Source organism: Xenopus tropicalis, chromosome 3, assembly GCF_000004195.4.
Source record: "Xenopus tropicalis strain Nigerian chromosome 3, UCB_Xtro_10.0, whole genome shotgun sequence".
Taxonomy (NCBI): Eukaryota; Metazoa; Chordata; class Amphibia; order Anura; family Pipidae; genus Xenopus; species Xenopus tropicalis.
The window spans coordinates 148984590-149003095 of NC_030679.2; the positions used below are offsets into that span (position 1 = coordinate 148984590).

The following is an 18506-nucleotide window of genomic DNA, read 5'->3' on the forward strand; positions in this document are numbered from 1 at the left end:
TCTTCTTTCTCCAACAACTCTCCTTCTCTGATCTCCTGCTGTCTGTGGTTATTGTGCCCACCCTGCTCAGTACTGTAATGGATGAAGGAGCTAAAATACCCCTTATTGGCTGTATTGTACAACTTTATTTATTTGGATCCACTGAAACTTTACAGTGTTTCCTTCTAACTGTGATGTCCTATGACAGATATCTGGCCATCTGCAATCCCCTGCGTTATTCTTCCCTAATGAGCCACAGAGTCTGTGTTAAATTGATTATAATGTCATGGCTGCTTGCCCTTAGCTTTACATCAGTTGAGATTCCAGCAGCTACACAAGAGTTCTGCAACCAAAATACCATTAACCATTTCTTCTGTGATTACTTTCCTGTTCTGGAACTTTCCTGCTCAGACACCTCCTTGGCACGGATATTAACAATTGCATTGTCTTTTCCTGTAATTCTTTCCCCCTTCATGCTCATCATTGGATCCTATATCTGTATTGCCCATGAAATCCTAAAGATAGTGTCCAGTATTGGGAGACAAAAAGCCTTCTCCACCTGCAGCTCCCACTTGGCCGTGGTCTCCATATTTTATGGGACTCTCATTGTTACTTATGTGGTTCCCACAAGAAACCAGTCACAGACCATTAACAAACTCCTTTCCCTTTTATACACTGTAGTGACTCCTTTTATTAACCCAATGATTTACAGCTTGAAAAGTGCAGATATGAAAAATGCCATTAAAAATATCATACAATAAAAGAGCATTCAAACAAGGATTTTGGCTAATTCTTTTAGTGAATTTTCAAAAATAATGTGATTGGTAATTTTAAATAGTTTAATCTGCTTACATTTATGTATCACAGTGAGAGCTGCCATACTATTCTCTATTAGACTGTCCATTTACTTTGAGTCAGTCTCTAGATGGTCTCTCTGTGAGGTTTTTACCTTCTGTTCAGGATCCATACGCTGATACACAGGGATACATGATAAATATTGGGACCAAGGCAAGTGAGAAGCCGGGGGTGCTATTGACCAAGGCAAGTGAGAAGCCAGGGGTGCTATGGACCAAGGCAAGTGAGAAGCCGGGGGTGCTATGGACCACGGCAAGTGAGAAGCCAGGGGTGCTATGGACCAAGGCAAGTGAGAAGCCGGGGGTGCTATGGACCAAGGTAAGTGAGAAGCCGGGGGTGCTATGGACCAAGGTAAGTGAGAAGCCGGGGGTGCTATGGACCAAGGTAAGTGAGAAGCCGGGGGTGCTATGGACCAAGGCAAGTTAGAAGACGGGGGTGCTATGGACCAAGGCAAGTGAGAAGCCGGGGGTGCTATGGACCAACGCAAGTGAGAAGCCGGGGGTGCTATGGACCAAAGCAAGTGAGAAGCCGGGGGTGCTATGGACCAAGGCAAGTGAGAAGCCGGGGGTGCTATGGACCAAGGCAAGTGAGAAGCCGGGGGTGCTATGGACCAAGGCAAGTGAGAAGCCGGGGGTGCTATGGACCAAAGCAAGTGAGAAGCCGGGGGTGCTATGGACCAAGGCAAGTGAGAAGCCAGGGGTGCTATGGACCAAGGCAAGTGAGAAGCCAGGGGTGCTATGGACCAAGGCAAGTGAGAAGCCGGGGGTGCTATGGACCAAGGTAAGATTTTTAAAGGATGCAAAAAAGCTGGTTATAAAATTGTAATGCTTCAAGAATCCCACTTCAAAGTTAACCACACTCCTGTGATTAACTTAAAAAATTACCCCAATATCTACATGTCCAATAATCCTGAAAAAAAAGCTACAGGTGTTATTACTATGGTACATAAGGACCTCCCCTTTGAGCACATAGCGACACTAACCGATAAAGAAGGAAGGTTTCTACTCCTTAAATGCTACTTGGGAGAACTAAGGTGTACCTTAGCTAATGTGTATGTACCCAATCAGGGGCAGATCAACTTCCTAAAACAATTTATGAAAACCCTAGGAAATTTTAAGGAAGGCTTACTTATCTTAGGAGGCGATCTGAACCTGGTACTGAACCCTATAACTGATTCCTCCTCGGGTAAAAGCAATATTTCATTTAAAGGTTTAAAAGAAGTTAAAAAACTATTTTCAGAACTAGGGATGTAGCGAACATCGCCAAAAATGTTCGCGGACCCGTTCGCGGACTTTCGGCAAAACTCGCGAATATTCGCGAACTTTGCGAACCCCATAGACTTCAATGGGAAGGCGAACTTTAAAACCTAGAAAAGCCATTTCTGGCCAGGAAACTGATTTTAAAGTTGTTTAAAGGGTGCCACGACCTGGACAGTGGCATGCAGGAGGGGGATCAAGCAAACATTTCTCTGAAAAATACTTTGTAAAAAAAACGCAAAAAAAAAAACGCCAAAAAAATAAAGCCCCAAAAAAACGGCAAAGAAAAACGCCAAAAAAAACGCAAGCTATTCCTATGTATACGCAAAGGCGAAAAACCGAAGCGAAAAAACGCGGCGGAAAAAACCGAGGCAAAAAAACGCGGCGCAAAAAAAAACGCGGCGAACCCAAAATGGCGAACATCGCCAAAAGTTCGCGAATTTGCGGACTTGCGAACACCCGATGTTCGCGTGAATTAGTTCGCCGGCGAACAGTTCGCTACATCTCTATTCAGAACTACAAATAATAGACCTGTGGAGAGCTCAAAACCCCAAAGGAAGAGACTTCACACATTTTTCTAAAACACACTCGGTTTATTCGAGAATAGACTACTTACTAGCCTCACAACATTGGTTACATTTATTTGGACAATCAAAAATAGGTATTGCCCCAATATCAGCAAAGTTTATTATTCCAAAAACAACCAAACCAGAATTTACTTGGCGGATCAATGAATATCTATTACACAAAGAAAAACTGAGAGAACAAATAAAAACATGCATCACCCAAACAATACAAGAAAATTCTTCCGCTGAAATAACCCCAGGCACTGTTTGGGAGACCCTTAAATGCATTGTGATAGGTCAGCTTATTGCAATAGGTAGCAACCTGAAAAAAGAAAGAGAAAGAGAAATGAACAATCTCATAAAGGATATTTCTAAGCTAGAGCAAACCCATAAAACAACCCTCTCCCAGAACAATCTTTTGAAACTGGAAAGTAAAAGACTCCAGTTAAAAGCTATCCTAGATCAAAAAACCTACCAAGCCTACACAAGATGTAAACAGAAGTTTTATGAACTGGGAGATAAACATAATTAAAAAAATCCAACCCCAATCCCAAATCAATTCTATTAAAGGAGAAGGTAACACAAACATCTACGACACTAAAGGTATAGCACTAGCTTTTAAAGATTATTACCAGAAGCTATACAAAATCAAAGTACCAAACCCAACAGAACAGAATATAGACAAAATAGACGAGTTCATAAATAAGGCCAAACTACAGCAATTATCCCCACTAGACAGCCAGCTTCTAGACGCCCCCTTCAACTTAGAGGAAATAGAGAAATCTATAGAAAACCTCCCTACAGGGAAAAGCCCAGGGCCAGATGGCTATACAGCACTATACTATAAAAGCTTTCAAAAAGAACTGGCTCCCCTACTCTTTGATTACTTTAACTCCATTACACCAAATAATAGATTCCACCCACAAGCACAGGAAGCCCACATAACAATTATCCCTAAACCAGGTAAAGACCCCCAACAATGTGCCAGCTACAGACCTATCTCCCTAATAAATATAGACATGAAGTTATATGCTAAAATAATCGGTAACAGGATAAAACAGCACTTACCCTTCCTGATTCATCCAGACCAATCAGGTTTTGTCCCTGGAAGGGAAGGAAGAGACAACACAGCTAAAATAATTTCACTAATACATTACGTGAAGACTAAGAAAATCCGATCCCTTATCCTAACCACAGATGCTGAAAAAGCCTTTGACCGGGTCTCATGGGATTATCTTGAAAGAACATTAGCCGGCTTTGGGATAGGCACGACAACTAGACAAAGGATACTAGCTCTCTATCAAAACCCAACTGCAAGGATTAGGGTCAATGGAACAATGTCTCCCAAAGTTCAGATATTTAATGGTACTAGACAGGGCTGCCCTCTATCACCAACACTGTTCATCTTAGTTATGGAAACTCTACTTAACCATATAAGAAATAACCAGAATATTTCAGGACTTGTTGTTAAAGGGAAAGAATTTAAGTGTGCAGCATTTGCGGATGATTTATTATTGTCTATAACAAAGCCTGTCATCTCCCTACCCAATATAGTTGCTCTGCTCAAAACATACGGAGAACTATCTAATTTTAAAGTAAACTATTCCAAATCCGAAATTCTGAATATAAATATCCCAGACAAAATCACCATTCCACTAAAACAGAGCTTCTCCTTTCAATGGGCGAGCAAAGGTATAAAATACCTAGGAATCATAATAACAGCTAACCTAAAAAATTGTTACCAAGACAATTATATCCCATTATTAACAACCTTACAAAAAATGTTGAACAATTGGAAAAGACTGCAGCTGTCCTGGTTCGGGAGAATACAGGCAATAAAAATGATGTACATTCCAAAAATATTGTATCTATTGCAGGTATTACCGATTTATATTCCCACGACATACTTTTCAAATATAAAATCTATGATCACGAGGTTTATATGGGGCGACTCTAATTCCAGACTAAAATATAGTATCCTTACTTTGCCTAAAGAAAAAGGAGGCCTCGCTCTCCCTAACGTCTATAAATACTACATAGCTTCTCACTTAATACGCACCCTAGACTGGAGAGACAAGACAAAAAACAAAGATTGGTGCACCCTAGAACAATCATTCTCACCTTGCCCCTTAGAAAATCTCCTCTGGAGCACTAAAATAAAACTATCACAACTCTCAGGTGAACATCCATTAATAGAAGCAACTCTAAGGGTATGGCAAAAGAACAAAAATATATACTCTCTCTTAACCCAACCCCATGTTTTAAAACCCTAATGTACAACATAGATTTCAAACCAAGCATGGAACCAGGTTCTTTTAAAAGATGGAACCTCCAAAGGGACAGGTTAACGAGAATCAGCAATTTTGTAAAAGACAGCAAGGTAATAACACTAGCAGAAATACAGAGAAAATGGGGTAACTATCCCAGAGACAATTGGAATTACAACCAATTACACACATATATACCTGTACAATCATACAAAGATAAACAATGGAATAGAACCTTAACACCATGGGAAACAATACTAGACTCCACAGACCCAAAAACGACATTAATCAAACCACTATCTAAAGCAGTGATCCCCAACCAGTAGCTCGTGAGCAACATGTTGCTCCCCAACCCCTTGGATGTTGCTCCCAGTGCTCTCAAAGCAGCTGCTCATTTTTTGAATACTTGGCTTGGAGGCAAGTTTTGGTTGTATAAAACCCAGTGTAAAGCCAAACAGAGCCTTCTATAGGCTGCCTGTACACATAGGGGCTACCAAATAGCCAATCATAGCCCTTATATGGCACCTTCAGGTACCTTTTTCATGCTTGTGTTGCTCCCCAACTTTTTTTACATTTGAATGTTGCTCACGGGTAAAAAAGGTTGGGGATCCCTGATCTAAAGCATACAAAATCTTGACAGAATGCTCTGTTCAGCCCCAAAAAACCTACTGTCTAGCATGGGAAAAAGAGCTTAACATAACAATTTCCCCACACTTATGGAACCAAATCTTTAAACTAGCACACAGAGCATCCAGAGCTTCTAGAACCAACGAAGCAATATACAAAGTGATAACTAGATGGCACCATACCCCAGCAAAGCTACATAGATTTTATCCTAACAGCTCCCCCCTATGCTGGAGATGCAATAAAGATGTAGGTACACATACACACATATGGCTGAGCTGCCCAGAACTACAAGAATTCTGGAATAAAGTACTAGAGACAATAAATTTAGTAACTCAGCGCTCCATCAAAGTAGAAAATGCACAAACCATTATGTTATACATCATTCCAGATAAAGATAAAACACTAATAGACACACTTACCTTACACCTGCTGCAAGCAGCAAAATTGCTGATTCCACAAAAATGGAAAACACCAAAACCACCTACCTATAAGGAATGGTTAACAAAAGTTGAAGACATTAGGAAATTAGAAGAAATATCATACTTAATAGGCAATAATAGTCATACTTACCGCAGGATCTGGAATCCGTGGATAGACTACTTAAATAACCTGGGCAAAGAAGGAATGATACGTTATTAATAGTCTTCAATACAAGATTAAGCAGAGTCACCACACTTCCTAATACTCATGCTTAAACAATTACCGGAACAAGGTAACAAGGGCACACCATGGAAAGATAGACATTATCGATAAAATGTGTTATTAAATAATTTATCAAGAACTTGTTGTTAGCTTAGAACTATGACTATGACTGTAAAACATGTATGCATACTCCCTTCCCCCCCCCCCTCTTTCTTTCTGTACCCCCACCTATCCTTTGTTAAAAATGGAAAATAAAGAATATTCAAAAAAAGTAATAAACTAGGAACCAACTAAAAATTTTTATTTTACTAGTGTAAAATACTAATGTAAAATATTTGTTTAAAAGCTATAGGTAAGAAATAACCCACTCAGGATGTTTGATTTGGTGATTTAGCATTATATGTTTAATAAATGTTTATTGTCATTAATTTTGACATTGGCTTTACTCTATGGAGCTTATTATCCCAAGCTCAGTAGGTCCCAGCAGATTTCCCATAGACTTAGTGACTGGGTAAGTGAATAAAAGGAGACAAGTTTAACACCGGTCAGTAGCCGCTGCCATTCTGATAGGAGCAAGTACAGTCAGTACATTATTGGCAGATTCTTCTTTTTTTCTGGGAGATGCTTCATAGGAAGAAATGTCTGGGGCTGGGCTTGCAGGAATGTCTGTTACAATGTAGAGCAGGTTGGTCTGATGCTTCTTTTTTCTTTAGATTCCAACATATTGCTGCTTCTAATGGGCACTTCCCTTCCATATTCGGCACATCCTCAGCTATTTAAAGAGGAATTGTCACTATTATAAATATGCACCAACTGCAGTGGGTATTTAATAAGTCGGTGTATTTTCTCTAACAGCTGTTTATGTGACTGTTTATTTCTTCTGCTGCAACCAACACATTTACTGATTTACTGACAGATTTTTTTCTGCTCTAATTGGATGATTTCAGCAACGTGCTACTGACACACAACATGGTTGGGTTGTTTGAGTAGGGACAAAATTTCACCGACTAAAACCCTGTTCGACAAAAACAGCTCTAACGTTCTACATTCCTGCCCCACGTTGTTCCCTCTGCCCCCCCAGGCTGCTAATTTCTACTCATCTGTTCCTCCTTGCCGGCTACTAACTGCCCCCACTTCCCACTCTTCTCAGGTTCCTCTTACTTGGATTAACTCCGGGTTTAATGGTGGGATCTTAGAAGGCACCTTCCTGGGCTAATGTTTTGGGCTCAGTATGATCTTACAAACCTGAGTTTGCTCTGATATTTACACTGAAAGCTCTAATACCCCCCAGTTCTACTGCCATGGCCATCTGGGAAGGGATGACTTCTCTTGTCCCGTCAACGTGTACCTCAACCAATCTCCTATCAAACTGGATCTTCTGCATTTGTATAACTATGGTGTGTTCTATAGAGTTTGTATTGCACTTTTATTGTTCAATAAACCGTGTTTCTGTCTCTATAACTCTTCCCATAATCTGACCCACACGTATCAGTTTATCTCCTATTGTATCTCTTTCAGAAATATCTGTTGTAATAAGTCAAATCAACTGGTCAGTTTAGGTTTATGTATGTTCTGAATTCACTTGGAAGGGTTGAACTTTTTTTTTTTCAAACTAATACTAAGACAATTTACTGAATTTAATTAATGGAACTATTAAAATGGTGACCAATAATACAGTGAGGAATTGCAAAAGTTTGATGTGTTCCAGAATTTCATTATTCCAAGCAAAGCATTCTCATTACCATTAGCTGGAATTCTGCCAGGCAATGCAAATGAATAATCATTCTGTGGTCTCTGAGATTTTCCTTTTGGGATTTCAGCATCTCAACAATTTCAAAATTCTGATTTTTTCTTTGATTCTTTTGATTCACATACTGACCGTATCTGAGAATGCCCTTGTCATAGCATTGGTAACAGTCAGCCGAGGTCTTCAGTCTCCCATGTTCTTCTTTCTCCAACAACTCTCCTTCTCTGATCTTCTGGAGACCATGGTTATTGTGCCCACCCTGCTCAGTACTGTAATGAATGAAGGAGCTAAAATACCCCTTATTGGCTGTATTGCTCAATTTTATTTATTTGGTGCCACTGAAGCTTTACAGAGTTTTCTTCTGAGTGTGATGTCCTATGACAGATATCTGGCCATCTGCAATCCCCTGCGTTATTCTTCACTAATGAGCCACAGAGTCTGTGTTAAACTAATTGCCATATCATGGCTGCTTGCACTTAGTGTTACACCAGTTGCTCAGATTGCTGTAGCTACACAAGAGTTCTGCAACCAAAATACCATCAACCATTTCTTCTGTGATTTATTTCCTCTCCTGGAACTTTCCTGCTCAGACACCTCCTTGGCACATATATTGATATTTTTATCATCTGTCCCTGCAGTTCTTTTCCCCTTCAGTCTCATCATTGGATCCTATATCTGTATTGCCCATGAAATCCTAAAGATAGTGTCCAGTATTGGGAGACAAAAAGCCTTCTCCACCTGCAGCTCCCACTTGGCCGTGGTCTCCATTTTTTATGGGACTCTCATTGTTACTTTTGTCGTTCCCACAAGAAACCAGTCAGAGAACACTAGAAAACTCCTTTCCCTTTTATACACTGTAGTGACTCCTTTTATTAACCCAATGATTTACAGCTTGAAAAGTGCAGATATGAAAAATGCCCTCAAAAATATTATACAATAAAGAACATTTACCGCATTTAAACAAGGATATTGACTAATTATATGTTTGAGTGTATTGTCAAACATAATAACATTAGTAATTGTACTTATCTTGTTCAATCTGCTTACATTTATGTATTACAATGAGAGCTGCCAAACTATTCTCTATGAGACTGTCCATTTACATTGAGTCTCTAGATGGTTTCTCTCTCTCAGGTTTTTTTACCCTCTGTCCATACTCTGATACACAGGCATAGCATAGGGAGAGGGCTGGGCAGGGAGCCCTGCCTTGCCTTGGCTTGGCGGCCAGACAGTTGAGTTTAGATATCCTTGCTGGCTAGCAATCCTCAACCTTCTCTACTTTCTGCTGCCCTGCATTAGCATAGGGAGAGGGCTGGACAGGGAGCCCTGCCTTGCCTTGGCTTGGCGGCCAGACAGTTGAGTTTAGATAGCCTTGCTGGCTAGCAATCCTCAACCTTCTCTACTTTCTGCTGCCCTGCATTAGCATAGGGAGAGGGCTGGGTAGGGAGCCCTGCCTTGCCTTGCCTTGGCTTTGCTTGGCTTGGCTTGCCTTGGCGGCCAGACAGTTGAGTTTAGATAGCCTTGCTGGCTAGCAATCCTCAACCTTCTCAACTTTCTGCTGCCCTGCATTAGCATAGGGAGAGGGCTGGGAAGGGAGCCTTGCCTTGCCTTGGCTTTGCTTGGCTTGGCTTGGCTTGCCTTGGCAGCCAGACAGTTGAGTTTAGATAGCCTTGCTGGCTAGCAATCCTCAACCTTCTCTACTTTCTGCTGCCCTGCATTAGCATAGGGAGAGGGCTGGGAAGGGAGCCCTGCCTTGCCTTGCCTTGCCTTGGCTTGGCTTGCCTTGGCGGCCAGACAGTTGAGTTTAGATAGCCTTGCTGGCTAGCAATCCTCAACCTTCTCTACTTTCTGCTGCCCTGCATTAGCATAGGGAGAGGGCTGGGAAGGGAGCCCTGCCTTGCCTTGCCTTGGCTTGGCTTGGCTTGCCTTGGTGGCCAGACAGTTGAGTTTAGATAGCCTTGCTGGCTAGCAATCCTCAACCTTCTCTACTTTCTGCTGCCCTGCATTAGCATAGGGAGAGGGCTGGGAAGGGAGCCCTGCCTTGCCTTGCCTTGCCTTGGCTTGGCTTGGCTTGGCTTGGCTTGGCTTGCCTTGCCTTGGTGGCCAGACAGTTGAGTTTAGATAGCCTTGCTGGCTAGCAATCCTCAACCTTCTCAACTTTCTGCTGCCCTGCATTAGCATAGGGAGAGGGCTGGGCAGGGAGCCCTGCCTTGCCTTGCCTTGGCTTGACTTGGCTTGGCTGATCTACATAAACATTTCATCCTTACTGTGGTTGCTGCACACTACAAAATGGTGGCCTAGTTTTCTACATACTCTGTACAGGAACAGGAAGAGGAGAATACATGACTAGCTGCTGTCCCAAACTTAAGGTGACAGTGCAATAATACAGTGAGTCCATACTCTGATACACAGAGATACAGGGTAAGTTACTGATCTACACAAACATCTCATCCTTGCTGTGGTTGCTGATTTATGTGTGTTAGAAGGCCACAACATTCTGATCAAGAATTACCTCAGGATAACAAGTACAAAGCATCATATTCCACATGTATGAATAATGAAGTATGAATAATATTAATATTGGTGGATAATATTGCTGGTATATCGGTGCTGGTGGTAAATCTGTAAATTAAAGGACAAGTAAACCCTAATCCAGTTTCAGAATTAGAATTTAGAAAATATCATGGCATGTGACAGACAAAGGTGTCCAGTGTTCCAGTTTACAATTGATTATTTCTCCTTCTTGCTCCAAAGTTCTTCTGGCATAGCATCTAAAGTACAATCGATCATTCGTGGGTAACATGCTGAGCTATAAAGAATCATGCAAGTCTTGTTGACCAGTCCCCATTAGTAATCCTTCTGAGTGTGTCCGTCGCAGTTTGAACCAACAGCTGACGTAGGGTTGACATTGTCACAGCTGATGTCTGAGATGACACTTTGATGACGTCTAACCATTTTGAGAAAGAGTCTACCACTAGAAGAAAGTTCTTCCCCTGGAATGGTCCAGCAAAGTCAATATGAATCTAGACCAAGGCTTTTTTTGTAATCTCCCAAGGAAACACTGGAGCTCCTTGCAAGAGCTTTCATGCTCACAAATCCTGAGTGGGCTGCATGTAGCATATCTAGGACAATTTTGCATCCTCTTTGAGGAATGACTACTCTGCTTCCCCATAATAAACACCCTTTATGTGCAGATAGTTCATGTAGATGGCTTGAATATGGTCTGAACTCTTTAGTCAACTTTTCATTTGGCCATCCCCTCCACACCCAGTTGGATTGGATCCTTTGCAGTCATATGAGCAATCTCAGTAGCTTCCAGTGGAGAATCAGGGAGGGATTCCATCATAAGTACGTCAAGTAAAGGGGGCAGTGAGCAGCCTGGGATCTGTAAAGGCAAGAGACTCAAAGCATCAGCATTTAAGCTTGATTTTCCAGGTTTATACAGAAGAGTGTAATCATAAGCACTTAGCATGATACTCCATCTGAGCATTCAAGGTGACATAACATTAGGAGTAGGACTATCTGTTGAGAGCAAACCCAGTAATGGTTTATGATCAATGTGGATTTCAAATATATGTCCATAGAGGTAATTATGAAACTTCTTAACACCAGCTATGAAAACTAATGCTTCTTTATCAATTTGTGCATAGTCCCCCTCTGCTGATGTCATTGTCCTAGAGTAATAAGCAACTGGTGCCTCTTTACCATTTGGGAGAATGTGGCTAAGAACAGCGCCAACACCATAAGGAGATGCATCTGTAGTAAGTATTAATGGCCGGTCTTCATCATAATGGACAAGAAGAGAAACAGATGTCAGCAACTGTTTAACTTTGCAGAAGGCCTCTGAGTGTTTAGGAGTCCAATTCCATGGGACCCCTTTGTGAAGCAAGCGATGAAGAGGTTCTGCCACTGATGCCTTGTGAGCAAGGAAGCACTGGTAGAAACTGAGCAACCCAAGGAATGCTTGAAGTTTAGATTTTGGTTCAGGTGCATCATGGATAGCTTTCACTTTACTTTCTGTAGGACGAATGCCTGAAGCATCTGTACGGTACCCCAAGACGTTTATGCTGGTAGCTCCAATCTCACACTTTTCTTTTTTTAAACGAATGCCCAATGAATCAAAATGAGATAGCACTTCCCTAAGGAGGTCAGCCAGTATACTTTCAGATGGCCCCATTAGTAAAACATCATCAAAATATGATACAACACCAGGAATGCTGGATAGCAAGGTCTCCATAAAGTGCTGGAATATTCCTAGTGCAATTGAAATTCCAAACTGGAGGTGCTTTACCCTGAATGCCCCCCGATGGGTAATAATAGTCTGGGCATCTGTAGAAGCTTCATCCACCAACAACTGTTGGTATGCCTGGGCAAGATCAAGTGTTGCAAAACCCTTGCCACCAGCGAGTGTGGATAACAGTTGATTCACAGCAGGCAGAGGATAAGTTCAGCTCCAATTCTTGGATGTAAAGCATATGGCACAGATCTGGCTTTCATGTGTATGGGTGAGATTGTAGGGTCGATTCTAAGTAACACAGGTAGACCCTTGCAAGTGCCTAGTTCATCTGCAAAAACTTGTGGAAATTCCTCAATGACCTTCTTTACTTATCCCCCAGTGACAACATGGAGGCCTTGGATGCTGCTTTTAATGGAGAGAACCAGTTCCTTCCCAAAAGGGTGTACTGAACACTCACATCACAACTTCCAAGAAGCTCAACAGACTGCCAATTATAGTCACGGAGTGTGCACCCTGGCTTTGATAATGTGGGAGGATTGTGAGGAAACAGTTTATCAAATAATTCAGAGCTTATTATAGTAAATGTGGCTCCTGAGTCTCCATTTCACACCGATGGCCATATATAAAAATATTTGCCCTTACTGTTGACATGTTGGATATGATACAGCTGGTTGACTTCTGTTTCAGTGGCTGCCCTTTTATTTGTTGGTAATTGTTTTTGTGAAAACTTTGCATAATCACTTTGCTTTTCCTAATTAACCCTTCCTTTGCAAACACATATTACATGGCCTTTCTTTTTGCAGTAATGACAGACAGCATTCACAAATAAGCACTCACCCCAAATCTCCCCCTAACTGGCCTTCAGGCTGGGCCCCCTTAGCCCATAACAAGGTTACAGATATATAGAAACATTGGGGTAACAGTCACCCTGCTATAGTTCCAGGGGTACCCAGGGCACAAATAAGCACTCACCCCAAATCCCCTCCTAACTTGCCTTCAGGCTGGGCCCCCTTAGCCCATAACAAGGTTACAGATATATAGAAACATTGGGGTAACAGTCACCCCGCTATAGTTCCAGGGGTACCCAGGGCACAAATAAGCACTCACCCCAAATCCCCCCCTAACTGGCCTTCAGGCTGGGCCCCCTTAGCCCATAACAAGGTTACAGATATATAGAAACATTGGGGTAACAGTCACCTCGCTATAATTCCAGGGGTACCCAGGGCACAAATAAGCACTCACCCCAAATCCCCCCCTAACTGGCCTTCAGGCTGGGCCCCTTTAGCCCATAACAAGGTTACAGATATATAGAAACATTGGGGTAACAGTCACCTCGCTATAGTTCCAGGGGTACCCAGGGCACAAATAAGCACTCACCCCAAATCCCCCCTAACTGGCCTTCAGGCTGGGCCCCCTTAGCCCATAACAAGGTTACAGATATATAGAAACATTGGGGTAACATTCACCCCGCTATAGTTCCAGGGGTACCCAGGGCACAAATAAGCACTCACCCCAAATCCCCCCCTAACTGATCTTCAGGCTGGGCCCCCTTAGCCCATAACAAGGTTACAGATATATAGAAACATTGGGGTAACAGTCACCCTGCTATAGTTCCAGGGGTACCCAGGGCACAAATAAGCACTCACCCCAAATCCCCCCCTAACTGGCCTTCAGGCTGGGCCCCCTTAGCCCATAACAAGGTTACAGATATATAGAAACATTGGGGTAACAGTCACCCCGCTATAGTTCCAGGGGTACCCAGGGCACAAATAAGCACTCACCCCAAATCCCCCCCTAACTGGCCTTCAGGCTGGGCCCCCTTAGCCCATAACAAGGTTACAGATATATAGAAACATTGGGGTAACAGTCACCCCGCTATAGTTCCAGGGGTACCCAGGGCACAAATAAGCACTCACCCCAAATCTCCCCCTAACTGGCCTTCATACCCCCTTACATCATAATGGAGTCCCAGGCAGTCCGCTTGCAACAATTTCTCACTACAAGCCAAGCCCAAGAACTGAGATGCCTTTGAAGATCCAGACTTGACAATTTAGTAGGACATAATAAGTATTAATTCTTTATGACTTGACCTGCATCCAGATTCATTTTTTTCAGCTTTAGAAATAAAGATAGATTATCAGATTATTATATCAAGATGCCCAATGGATATATTGATAGATAGCTGGAACCTGTAGGTCTCAACATGAAATAAAAATATAATATATATATAAAAATATACTCATATACAGTATTTGGTTTGGTGATTTAGCATTATATTATAATAAAGTTATTTTCATTAATTTTGACATTGGCTTTACTCTATGGAGCTTATTATCCCAACCTCAGTAGGACCCAGCTGATTTCCCCATAGACTTAGTGACTGGGTAAGCTGGTGCATCTAGTAAATAAAAGGAGTCTTCCCAGTCAGTAGCCGCTGCCATTCTGATAGAAGCAAATCACGTCAGTACATTATTGGCAGATTCTCTTTTTTTCTGGAAGATGTTTCAAAGGAAGAAATGCCTGGGGCTGGGCTTGCAGGAATGTCTGTTACAATGTAGAGCAGGTTTGTTTGATGCTTCTTCTTTCTTGTGATTCACATAGCGGCTTCTAATGGGCACTTCCCTTCCATATTCAGCACATCCTTAGCTATTAAAAGAGGAATTGTCACTATTATAAATATGCACCAACTGCAGTGGGTAAGTCAGTGTATTTTCTCTAACAGCTGCTTATGTAACTGTTTATTTCTCCAGCTGCAACCAACACATTCATGTGATTTACTGACAGATTTGTTTCTGCTCTAATTGGCTGATTTCAGCAATGTGCTACTGACACACAGCATGGTTGGGTTGTTTGAGTAGGAACAAAATGTTACCGACTACAATCCTGTTCAAAACATAAAATAGCTCTAACCTGTTCTGCCTCCCTGCCCCACATTGTTCCCTCTCCCCCCCAGGTTGCTAATTCCTACTCATTTGTTCCCCCTCACCGGCTACTCACTGCCCCAACTTTCCACTCTTCTCAGGTTCCTCTCACTTGGATTAACTCCGGGTTTAATGGTGGGATCTTAGAAGACACCTTCCTGGGCTAATGTTTTGGGCTCAGTATGATCTTACAAACCTGAGTTTGCTCTGATATTTACACTGAAAGCTCTAATACCCCCCAGTTCTACTGCCATGGCCATCTGGGAAGGGATGACTTCTCTGGTCCCTTCAACGTGTACCTCAACCAATCTGCCCTCCTATCAAACTGGATCTTCTGCATTTGTATAACTATGGTGTGTTCTATAGAGTTTGTATTGCACTTTTATTGTTCAATAAACCGAGTTTCTGTCTCCATAACTCTTCCCATAATCTGACCCACACGTATCAGTTTATCTTTTATTATATCTCTTTCAGACATATCTGTTGTAATAAGTCAAATCAACTGGTCAGTTTAGGTTTATGTATGTTGTGGGTTTACGTGGAAGGGTTGAACTTTTTTTTTTTCAAACTAATACTAAGACAATTCATAACATTATACACAAAGTGGTACAGTTATCCCGCAGTCCCACCTACCTGCTGGAGATGCAAAACTGACGTACCCACATTTTCTGGAGCTGCCCACTGCTGAAACCATTCTGGGACATCATTAGGGACACGATTAAATCAATAACCGACACTGACATACCTAACGCGCCACTGATGCTACTACTTCTCGACACGCCACTATCTTATTCAGCTTACAAAAATTCACTAGTCCCAGTCATGTTAGACGCAGCCAAGTTATTAATCCCAATCAAATGGAGTCAAACCGAACCTCCCAAGATAAGGGATTGTCTATATAAGCTGTCGGAAACCTACAGATTTGAGAAGATGAAATCCACATCTGAAACTCAAGAAAATTTATACAGAAATGGTTTTATTGGAACCAGTTCAAACATTCAGAACAATATCTGGGGTTGGCTGCGACCTAGGACTCTGCATTTGAAATTTGAATCATTCCCCCTGGCACAGACCCCACCAATCTTTTAATCTTGATAAAAAACAATCATATTTTCTGCTTCACTGGCCTGTGCCCCCCCCCGGCCTCCGAAGGCTGCACCCCGGACGCCAGAACCTCTATCAACAGTATTCTCACAGTCGACTTTCCCTGGACCGATACCAGCAAACAGACTGAACAAGAGTCGCAGACCCCAGCTCGATGGTTCCTGCCCGTATTAACGCAACAAGACCAAGGAACTTCATAACCTCTTCCACTTTCTCTATTTTCTCTTTTTCTAGTTACTGTTCTAGTTTATATTACTTTTCTGTCTCTATAACCCTTCCCATAATCTGACCCACACGTACCAGTTTATCTCCAAATCATCTGGTCAGTTTAGGTTTATGTATGTTTCGGGTTCACTTGGAAGGGTTGAACTTTTTCTTTTTTTCAAACTGCTACTAAGACAATTCAATGAATATAATTAATGAAACTATTAAAATGGTGACAAATAATACAGTGAGGAAGTTTGATGTGTTCCAGAATTTCATAATTCCAAGCAAAGCATTCATATTAACATTAACTTGAATTCTGACTGGTAAATAGTAGGACTTAATTGAATTTTACTTTTTCCCTTCCAGGCAACGCAAATAAATAACCACTCAGTGGTCACTGAGATTTTCCTTTTGGGATTTCAGCATCTCAACAATTTCAAAATTCTAATTTTTTCATTGATTCTTTTGATCCACATACTGACCGTATCTGAGAATGCCCTTGTCATAGCATTGGTAACAGTCAGCCGAGGTCTTCAGTCTCCCATGTTCTTCTTTCTCCAACAACTCTCCTTCTCTGATCTTCTGGAGTCAATGGTTGTTGTGCCCACCATACTCAAAACTATCATAAATGATGGAGCTAAAATATCCCTTACTGGGTGTATTGTACAATTTTATTTCTTTGGTGCCACCGAAGCTTTACAGAGTTTCCTTCTGAGTGTGATGTCCTATGACAGATATCTGGCCATCTGCAATCCTCTGCGTTATTCTTCACTAATGAGCCACAGAGTCTGTGTTAAACTAATTGTTATGTCATGGCTGCTTGCCCTTAGTGTTACACCAGTCGTTGTGATTTCTGCAGCTACACAAGAGTTCTGCAACCAAAATACCATCAACCATTTCTTCTGTGATTTCTTTCCTCTCCTGGAACTTTCCTGCTCAGACACCTCCTTGGCACGGATATTGATATATATAGCATCTGTCCCTGCAGTTCTTTTCCCCTTCGTGCTTATCATTGGATCCTATATCTGTATTGCCCATGAAATCCTAAAGATAGTGTCCAGTATTGGGAGACAGAAAGCCTTCTCCACCTGCAGCTCCCACTTGGCCGTGGTCTCCATATTTTATGGGAGTCTCATTGTTACTTTTGTCGTTCCCACAAGAATTCAGTCAGAGAACACTAGAAAACTCCTTTCCCTTTTCTACACTGTAGTGACTCCTTTTATTAACCCGATGATTTACAGCTTGAAAAGTGCAGATATGAAAAATGCCCTCAAAAATATTAAACAATAAAGAACATTTACCGAATTTAAAGAAGTATATTGACTAATTATATGTTTCAGTGTCAAACATAATGTGATTAGTAATTATAATTGGTTCAATCTGCAATCTTGCACAATATTGCCAACCGTCATGGCTTGCCTGGGTTTGTGGCTGATGACCTAGATGATCCAATTCATCCCATACATTCTGTACAAAGTGCAGAACAAAACAAAAACACAAAACAACACCTGAAACAATACTCTTTTAATTTCCAGTGAAAATAGTTGCACGCTTTCAAAAACAATGCTCATTTATTTAATTGAGCTCAGCAGTATATGAAAATAGTTATGAATCCAAACATAACTGGATCTTCTCCGCTAAGGCTCATGTCCTTTGCAGCGGGTGAGTCCCCCACAACAAATCTCTGCTATTGTGGCCGACAAGCAACTCAGAAAAGGCTTTCCACTGGTGACTATTGTTGCTAGTGGAAAGACTTTTCCAAGTGGCTAGTTGACCACGATAGCACAGATCTGTTGTGGGGGACCATTCCGTGTGTTAATCACGAAATATGCGAAATAGTAAAAAAGATGGATTCACAGCGAATTTTGGCATTTCCCCATTGGCTGCACGTATTTTTTTTCGCACGTGAAATTGGGTGCAGTTGCATCAAAAAAGGGCGCGGTCGCGTAAAAAAAAAGATCGGGCAACCAAAAAATAGCCACAGCGACAAAAAATACATGCGGGCGACAAAAAAATAGCAGCGAGCGACAAAAAAAAAAATAGCCACAGTGACAAAAAATAGATGTGGGAGACAAAAAATAGCGGGCGTCAAAAAAGA

General features: G+C 41.7%; 1 protein-coding gene across 1 annotated transcript; it reads left to right on the top strand.

Annotated features, from left to right (window-relative positions):
* The first annotated feature begins 8180 nt into the window (after positions 1–8180).
* Positions 8181–8879, top strand: LOC116409598 (olfactory receptor 1E5-like). Its single transcript, XM_031898328.1, has one exon. The coding sequence runs from the start codon at positions 8181–8183 to the stop codon at positions 8877–8879; it is 699 nt and encodes a 232-aa protein (XP_031754188.1).
* The last annotated feature ends 9627 nt before the right edge of the window (positions 8880–18506 follow it).

Bases quoted from the DNA above. Each gene is read 5' to 3' on its own strand.
- LOC116409598 (XM_031898328.1), top strand. From the start codon at position 8,181: ATGGTTATTGTGCCCACCCTGCTCAGTACTGTAATGAATGAAGGAGCT.